Consider the following 10,000-nt stretch of genomic DNA (forward strand, 5'->3'; position numbering starts at 1 on the left):
ATATATATATATATATATATATATATATATATATATATATATATATATATATATATATATATATATATATATATATTTCTTTTTAGCATTCGTATTACTTTCATTATTTTCTAGTGAATGAAAATATTTGCATTGGATATAAATATGTCGCAAATTATTATTGTCTCTCAACGTTTGATCTATATAACCCTTTTTCGTGAAATAAGAAATAAATTACTGCATATTTACATGTATACATGAAGTAGATAATATTTAGAGACAATAACTTCTTAGGTCGTAACCTAATTTGCATTTCATTGTTTAGAAATGCAGTTTCTTTTATGATAACAAAAGGTAAGGATTATATTGTGTAATTTCTTTTAAACGGTATTCTCAAAATATTATTTCTTTATGAATAGAAGTGAAAATAATTGGAATTTTAGTTAGATAACGGTAACGATTACATTAATATCTTTAATCAGAAAATTTAAACTTAATTCATTATTTTGCTCATTAATGTAAATGAATTCTAATTTAAAGTCCACCTTTGTTGAATTTATTAATTAACAGTAACTATAATTGATACTAATTTGGTCTTCAATGTAACTACAACTTGGTTGTTCGTTTTTATTTTATCAACATTCAATTCACTTTCTTTCACTACGTTATCCCAACATATTATATTAAGTTATTAAGATCACTATTTTGTCAGTGAAAGTCCAGTGACTTTAGATAATAGAGGGTAAATGAAAGGGAGATACTGAAAAAAGATTGTTGATGTCGGTGTCTGAATTATGAAGGAAATCAACTTTCTTGTCGAACAAACTGACAACTGCGGTCAAATTCACTCCTTCATTTAAAATTTTCGAGATAATTTCGCAATAATATGAATCCTTACAAAACAAACAAATTAAACTTTGTTTTGGCGAATATCCACAAAAGATCACATATATCAAATAAAATAATTTGTATCTTATGAAGTCGCATTAAAAAAAAGAAAAAAAAAATGTTAGTTACATGGAATACATTGATCTCTCATATTCTTAATTAAATGATAAGGAGCCTAAGCTACATTATGAAAAGTAGAGTTCATTATAAATTAGTACAATCTATAACACAACATTAGTAAACTAAAAATTTAAGTACTTAGGTATTATATTGCATCCATAAGATTTTAAAATTTCAACTTTTAATTAAAAACAGTTTAGGTAATATGTTTGTTTCCACATATTCAATGAACAGTTGTTCATTATTTCTTCAATCATATTCAAGTACCCTCCTTATAAAAAAAAAAAATACATATACATATCTTTGTGAAAACAAATTATTTGTCAAATTGTTGTTCTTTCTATAAGTATTTTTGGGGGGTGAATTCTGGAATTCCATTATCAGTTACAAAGTTTCGTTGGAGTCATATCTAAGAAAGACTGCCAGATCACTGCTTTATTTATTATTATCACAATGCCTCGAGTTTCACTGATCGTAAATATTTTTTTTCTTAGTTTTTAAGTTTATTCTTCTCAGATCCAGTTAACTTATTGCAACACGTATTGAATTAAAAACTCTATCATCATCAAAGGGTCTCTTAGGTGTTCTAATCATTCATAATCTGGTATTCACTAATTACTCTAATATTATGCCGTTATATGTTATACATGCTAGTCTAGCTTATTTTTTTTAATTGCATCTAAGAAGATTAGAGAGAGAGAGAGAGAGAGAGAGAGAGAGAGAGAGAGAGAGAGAGAGAGAGAGAGAGAGAGAGAGAGAGAGAGAGAGAGAGAGAAAGTAAAGCAGAAGTCAATGCTCCCTGACCGTCAAAACGTGTCCAATTGAGCAAAGTAAGTCAGAAAACCGAATTAAAAACCTTAATTTTGTTTCTGTTTTTTTCTTAAGTTAATTAAACTTTGCTTGACATACTGCCTGTACTTTCCTCAGTGAAGGAAGGTAACCTTAATTTTTTTTTTTGTTTGTTTTTTTTTTTTTTTTTTTTTTTTTTTTTTTTTTTTTAAGTCGGGTTCCTCAGCACAAGGTCGGTAAAGTCGGCGGCAGAGTGAGAGTTGCTTCATGGAATTTATCTTTTCCTTTCATTCTTCCTTTTATCTCTATTTGGAAATATCACTTAAATTTAGTTTTAATTGGCAATATTGGTATGTCCGTAAAAGGTGCTATTCTAGTCAGTAGTTGGGGAGGCTGGCTGGTCAATGGTGATAAAGGCTGGTTCGGTTTGAGTAAAAAAGGCTAAGCCGATCATTGTTAACGAGCTGCCCCGATCAGTGGTGATAGTGGCTGCCGTGTTAATTGATGAAAGAGACTAGTCCTAGATGAGTGAAACTGGCTCATTTAGTGGTAACATAGCCTGGTCTGGCCTGTGGTGGTATAGATTGATCTGCCGAGACTTAAAATAAGCTGGCTAAGCCCTGTGTAAGAAACACTTGCCCATTAGTGGTGCCAGTGACTTCCGTATGCCATTTCGTTTGAAGAGGATTTGGCCTCTTCTCTTTTTCTGCTTTAAATTCCCGGAGACTGAATGGACTAACAAGCTAATATTTGATCTTGCCGAACGCACTAAAAGCAGAGAAAGATGCTATAGATCGAACGATTTCCCTATACTTGAGCTGGACTTTCAATTAATTCACTTACATCCGATTTGTTATTCCAAATTCTAAGGATTACTATCGGAGAGCACTTGTTGGTTACATAACAATATACAATGAAGCTGTGTTGTTGCATTAATATGTTGATACTCAACGTCTATTTTTCCCATTTCCTAATGACCGATAGACGTCACCGGAGTCATGTCATGGTTTTCGTATTATTGGTTTCGACTTCAGTTTGGTTTTTGACAGCCTTAGTCATGAAACCCTTGTTTTAACTCTTTGGAGGATTTGAATTTATGAATAACATCTCTCTGGTATTCATGATATACTTAATCAAGACACTTGCAAGAGTACATATCTAAAAAATTTGGTATATCTCAGTGTAATATATGCTCACATCGTCAAAATGCCAAAATCTATTTATTTGAGGATTAATCGATAGATATTTTAGGGGAGATCTGAATTTCCTAGGACATTAGGTTTATCAAATAATGAAATAAACACACAAGCACACACAGATATATATATATATATATTTGTATATATATATATATATATATATATATATATATATATATATATATATATATATATATATATATATATATATATATATATATATATATATATATATACAAATATATATATATATATATATATATATATATATATATATATATATATATATATATATATATATATATATATATATATATATATGAAGTATACTCTCTAATACAATTATCATCGAAAGCAATTGCTTCAGTGTCGTTACTGTCAATGTGTTTCCCACAAAGATCCTTGTCTTTTCTTGGCTTTTTAAGATTCTCAGTTGAGAGCCTTTGTTCTATTCCCATTCCTTTTTGGTTTTATCACTTCAGCTTTGTTTTGCCAAAATGTTTTTTTTTTATTAAGTGATTACTGATTAGACCAAGTTGAAAATTCCTTTGATATATGGAGTTCTACAAAAAACAATGGAAATTTTATTAAATAGAGAATTAAAAAAATTCAAAATTGAAAATTTTTCAAATTTCAGAAATCCTTAGATTATAAAGAGGACAATGACTTATTATATACTTAGATAGACAGGCTCGCACAGACACGCACGGACCTGAACCGCTACAGAGATCATCTTATCGCTTTGTGCTTGAAGGGAGCCATTAATTTGAATTCAGTTGAATGTTCAATGCTGACCTTTGGAGGACGATTCTTACACCTTCAGCTATTATGATCCTGCTGTAGTTGCATTACCTGGAATGAACCTACTACTACTACTACTACTACTACTACTACTACTACTACTACTACTACTACTACTACTACTACTGTTAACGGAATAAAGGTTAAAGTTGAGTTTCTGAGTTTGTGTCGCCCATAACAATAGTTCATTCATCTAACATGAATACGGATCAGAAGGACAATGTAGAAGACAATGGTGACGCCAAGGAGAATTTTCGCACCCTCAATAACAACCAGACTGCTGCTCTCTCTGCCCTCACAAAAAAACGGAATGAAGTCAGCAAGTGTATGGAGAAGCCTGATAATTTCCATTTATTTAAGACAGGCATGGAGGAGTTTGAGGAAGGGTTAAAGAAGTACAAAGACTGCCACAGTGATTACTTGTTTCAACTACCTGTCAACGAGCACCAGCCAGAAATCAAAAATTTTGAAGATAAAGAATTATCTGCCTTGGGATTCAGATTTCAGGTGCATAAATGGATAGCCACAACAGAAGCAAATTTGCAGGATTCTATTGACGGATCTTCACTGCGGAGCAGGTCACATGAATCCAGGAGGTCAGTTAAAAGCACGGCATCAAGTGTAAAGTCAGCTCTCATACAGGGGAAGGCAAAGTTAGCTGGTTTGCTTGCACAGAGGGCACTGCTTGAGAAACAGACAGAAATAGCCCAACAACAGGCAGAATTAAAAGCCAAGGAGGATTTGTTAAAGTTGGATGGTGAAATTAAAGCAGCAAGGGCAAGGGAGAAGGTGTTCCAGGAAGAAGTTATTCCATCTACAGACAAAGTTTTAAACCCTGAAACACCAGCATTTGTTCCCAGTCACAATGTGCATCAATGTGCCTTTTCTACCCATGGCACCTGCCCCCGAGTCATTCTACCAAAGTAAGCAACAGTTAGCAGTGGCTATGATGCTGCCTCATGCTGAAGTGACCAAGTTTTGTGGTGATCTTCTTGAATATGCATCATGCATGTTGGCATTTAATGACCGTACCGTGCCACACACCACATCAGACTCCAACAGGCTGTATTTCTTAAATCAGCATCTAGAAGGAAAGCCTAAGTCACTCATAGCTGGGTGCATGTTTATGAAGGCATCTGAAGGATACATTGAAGCAAAAAGACTTCTGGACAAAGTGTATGGAGATCCATACAAGGTTTCCATGGCATACATAGACAAGCTAACCAAGTGGTCACAAGTGAGAGGTGATAACAGTGAATCTTTGCAGGAATATGCTTTGTATCCTGTGAAATGTAATCATATCATGCAGTCATTGTCAAACATGCAGGTTTTAAATGATTTGCCTAACCTTCAGAGGGTGATTTCAAACCTGTCAGTGTATATTCAAAATAAGTGGTTGGATCATGTGATAAAGCTTAGGAAGCTAGGTGTTTGTGTGTGTTTCACCACATTAGTGGAATTTGTGCAGAATGCAGCTGAGGCAGCAATGGATCCTGTATTCAGCAGGGTAGCTTTGGGTAAAGTGTGTGTTTTTTCAAAGGCAAAGGCAAATCATGGCTCAAGTCAGACCAAGCAAAAACCGTTTGCAGTTACAGTGCAACCATCAAATTCTGCCAACCAATATACTAGGAAATGCCAACTCTGTCGTGGTCATCATGACATTGAGGAGTGCCTTCAATTTCTGCACAAGAGTGTGGATGAAAGACGAGAATATGTTAAAGACAATTGTCTTTGCTTCAGTTGTTTGGGCAATAACCACACTTCTAAAAAGTGTCTCAATCGACGGCAGTGCAAGACATGTAATAAAAGGCATCCTACCACTCTGCACATTGAAAACTTTAGGATGCTTGACAGCAACAGTGCAATTGTGTCACAAGCTAGTGCACAGTTTGAAAGTACACGTCAAGGTTTTGCTAGGGTCAAGATGGTACTCAAGGTGAAGGTCGCACTCTAGGTCAAGGTAATACTCAAAGTCTAAGTAATGTGAGGTCTTCTCCATGTACAATTTCTGATACAGTGTTGCAATCAATCTTGCCTGTGCAATTACGTGTAAAGGGTAGCGACAATGTAGTACAAACTTATACCCTTTATGATACGGGCAGTACAGGTTGTTTCATTATAGATAGTATCAATGATCAATTAAACTGTAAATATATTGAAACAGCTATCAAGTTGTAAACAATGCATGGGACTGATACGGTTAAAACCTTTATTGTAAATGGTCTTGTTGTTGTTGATATACATGGTAATAATGATGTATTGCCAAAGGTATTCACACAAAAGGATATTCCTGTTAATCATGATCAAATTCCAAGGTATGAAATGTTAAAGGATTGGCCTCATTTATCAAGTGTTATTAATAAGATTCCAGTGTATCAGCCAGAGTTAGACATAGAAATTTTGATAGGTAGTAACTGTTCAACAGCTTTACAACCTTAAGAGGTTGTACCCACTTCAGGTTATGGCCCCTTTGCAGTAAGATATTTGTATGGATGGACAGTTAATGGGCATGTATATGTTAAGGTTAGTTCAAATGGGGTTTCATGTCACAGGTTACTTGTATCTGATGTTCAACATGTTACTGACTGCATTACTGTTGAAAGTATTAGGAAGTACTTTGAGTTAGATTTTTAAGAAAGGGATCTTCGGTTAGTTCCTGATGAGCGTGGCTTATCTTTTGAGGACATAAGATTTGTGAAAAGGTGCCAGGATGACAGTGAATTTAGAGATAGTCACTTTCAGCTGCGCATGCCTTTTAGAGATCTGAATGTGAATCTTCCTAACAATAAGAAGCAGGCTGTTAGCAGAGCTAAGTGGCAAAGGAGGAGGATGAAGAATAGTGAAGATTACAGACAGCAGTACACAACATTCATGGACAAGTTGTTTGAAAAAGGCTATACTTACAAGATCCCGGATGATGAGGTCAATAAGATTCCTGTTTGGTATCTTCCTCATCACGCAGTTTTTCATCCCAAGAAAGGAAAGATTAGGACTTTTTTTACTGTAGTGCCAAGTTTGAAGGTGTGTCATTAAATGATGTTCTGCTACAGTGTCCAAACCTCACCAATTCATTGACGGGAGTACTCATTAGATTCCGGCAGGAGGTTTATGCATTCATTGGAGATATTGAAGCTATGTTCTTTCATATCAAGATTGCACCTGAGAATCAGGACTATGTTAGATTCTTGTTGTGGCCTAATGGTGACATCAATCGACCTCTTGAAGAATTCCGAATGGCTGTTCACATTTTCAGAGCAATCTTATCACCGAGTATTGAAAATAATGCATTGAAGGCCACAGCAGACAAAGCAGATGAGAAGTATGATTCAACTGTTGGTAGCACCATAAGGCACAATTTCTATGTTGACAACTGTTTGAAGTCATGTGCTGATGTTCCTACAGTAGTGAAGTTGGTGAAGGATTTGGTATCTGCAACTGGTGAAGGAGGATTTAGGTTAACTAAATTAGTCAGTAATTCAATTGATGTCCTTAAAGCTTTGCCTGCTGAAGATTGTTCGGTTGAAACTGACAAGTTTAATCTTGACATGGAGAGTTTAATGCCAAGAGCCTTAGGAATGTTATGGGACCTTAAAGATGATACATTTAAGTTTTTAATTGAGCTCAAAGATAATCCATTCACCAGAAGAGGATTGTTATCAACTATCTCATCATTATATGATCCCCTTGGGTTGCTCTCTTCAATCATCTTACCAGCCAAGAAACTGTTATAAAAATTGTGTCAAGTTGAGAGCCTGGACTGGGATGAGAGGATTACAGATGAGCCAGCTGAAAGGTGGCAACATTGGATACAAGGTCTTCATTTACTGGAGCAGCTTTCAATACCAAGATACTTCAAGTGAAGTGGGTTTGGTAATGTGACAGGTTCAAGTCTTGTATTATTCAGCGATGCAAGTACAGTTGGTTATGGTGTTGCAGCATATCTTGTTCTTCACGATGGAAACAAAGTTCAGTCAAATCTTGTCATGGGAAAATCAAGAGTATCTCCCAAAAAAGTGGTGACTATAGGTTAGTACTTACAGCTGCAACTGTGTCTGTCAAGGTTGCTCAACACATCTTGAAGGAGTTGGAGTTTCCTGTTGGCAAGGTAGTGTACTACACAGATTCAACAACAGTCCATCACTATATTCATAGCAACACTAAAGGGTTCCCTGTTTTCATAGCCAACAGAATCAGGGTTATAAGGGCCTACTCCTAGCCTGAGCAATGGAGATATGTAAATTCCAGTGATAATCCTGCTGATGTGGCATCAAGAGGTATTAGTGTACATCAGTTTTTGCAGTATGACGAATGGTTTCATGGCCCATCATTTATTGCATCTGATTATTTGCCTTCACAGAAATATGTGTGTGCAGATTGTGTTGATGGTAAGAGTGAACATGTGTCTGCGGTCACAATTTCTGAAGAACATCATGGGTTTACAAGATTGATTGAATATTTCTCTTCATTGTCAAGGTTACAAAAGGCAGTATCTGTATTTCAACAACTAAAGTCAATCCATAGTGGTAAAAGCAAAGGTTGTGTAACCACTGATGCTGAAAGGACAATCATAATGTATGTGCAACGGGAGGTGTTTGGTGATGAAGTGAAGGCTTTATCAAGGGAATTGTCAGTTGGCAAGAGTAGTCCAATATATAAGCTTGATCCCTTTCTTGATTCTGAGGATTGCTTATTGAAGGTTGGAGGTAGGATAAGAAGGTCTGACATTCCACAGTCTGCAAAACATCCCATACTGTTACCAAAGAAGCATCATGTGACTACATTGTTGATACGACATGAGCATGAATTATTAGCTCATTCAGGTAGAAACCATGTTCTCTCAAATCTAAGGCAGAAGTATTGGATCATCAATGCTAATACAACTGTCAGGAATGTGTTATTTCATTGTGTTACTTGCAGGAAGTTGAAAGAACCAGCTTTGAGTCAAAAGATGGCTGATCTTCCAGCAGACAGATTGGAACCTTCACCACCATTCAGTAACGTTGGTATTGACCTCTTTGGACCTTATTACATCAAGGAAGGAAGAAAGGAGTTAAAGAGGTATGGTGTGATATTTACCTGCTTGGTTAGTAGGTCAATTCATATTGAAACTGCAACACTTTACAATCTGACTCTTTCATAAATGCTTTGTGAAGATTTGTTTCTCGAAGAGGTCATCCCAAGGTTATCAGATGTGATAATGGAACCAACTGCCATGAGGCTGAGAGAAAACTTAAGGCAGCTCTTGATGAGATGGAGGCAAAGAAGATTGAGAAGTATTTGTCGTATTATCATATTGAATGGAAATTCAATCCACCTGCAGCAAGCCACATGGGTGGTTGTTGGGAGCGCCAAATCAGAACATTTAGAAAAGTGTTGTCTGCACTGGTTTAGGAATTTGGTGAAAGGCTAAATGATGAAAGTTTACGGACTCTGCTTTGTGAGGTTGAGAGCATCGTCAATTCAAGACCGTTAACCAATGTAAGTGACAGCTTAGATGACCTTGAGCCATTAACTCCAAAACATTTGTTTATTCCAAAATCTTATGTGATCCCTCCCCCTGGCTTGTTTCAAAAGGATGATGTTTACATGAGGAGAAAGTGGCGATGCGTTAAATATCTGACCAGCCTGTTTTGGTCAAGATTTAGAAAGGAGTATTTGAGCACTTTACACACAAGACAAAATTGGAATAAACCAAGAATTTTGATTGTTGGCGATGTGGTTTTGGTAAAGAGTGACATTGAGCTAAGGAATCACTGGCCAATTGGACCAGTGATAGAAGTATACCCTGATGACAAAGGAACAATTCGCCGTGCCAAGATTAAGACACTTTCTTCGGTTATTGTCCGTCCTATTCAGAAGCTAGTGTTATTAGTTGAAGGCTAGGATTTTCATGTTAAATGTAACGTGGTACTATGTTGTTTTTATGGCCGATCATTTGGTACTATATATTAATTGAGTTATGAAGATGTTCCATTTTGTTTAGGTGAAAATGTGAATCATGAAAGTGTTTTGAATTCAAAGCGTTTGTATTGTAACTTAACCGTTATTTATTGTGTCTGCATGAGTAGGTGTATATTTGATAAACAGGTTTAATCTGTTTATAAGGCTGAGTATGTTAATGCAGAAACACAAACCCATCTAGTTGGTAAAACAATGTCGTTAGTTTTGTAAGTGGGAGTTAAAAAGTTGAGAGGTGTAAACAAATTACGTTATCATCTCACTTC

The 10,000-nt window shown here is 35.6% G+C and overlaps 2 protein-coding genes across 2 annotated transcripts; both read left to right on the forward strand.

Moving 5' to 3' along the window:
- Positions 1 to 4,722: 4,722 nt before the first annotated feature.
- Positions 4,723 to 5,730, forward strand: LOC137622474 (uncharacterized). The gene has a single exon (XM_068353081.1). The coding sequence runs from the start codon at positions 4,723 to 4,725 to the stop codon at positions 5,728 to 5,730; it is 1,008 nt and encodes a 335-aa protein (XP_068209182.1).
- Positions 5,731 to 6,075: 345 nt separating this feature from the next.
- On the forward strand, positions 6,076 to 7,507 carry LOC137622475 (uncharacterized). The gene is made up of 3 exons (XM_068353082.1): positions 6,076 to 6,091; positions 6,430 to 6,713; positions 6,827 to 7,507. Exons 1-3 carry the CDS (start codon positions 6,076 to 6,078, stop codon positions 7,505 to 7,507), a joined length of 981 nt encoding a protein of 326 aa, XP_068209183.1.
- The last annotated feature ends 2,493 nt before the right edge of the window (positions 7,508 to 10,000 follow it).

This window comes from Palaemon carinicauda, chromosome 29, assembly GCF_036898095.1.
Source record: "Palaemon carinicauda isolate YSFRI2023 chromosome 29, ASM3689809v2, whole genome shotgun sequence".
Lineage (NCBI taxonomy): Eukaryota > Metazoa > Arthropoda > Malacostraca > Decapoda > Palaemonidae > Palaemon > Palaemon carinicauda.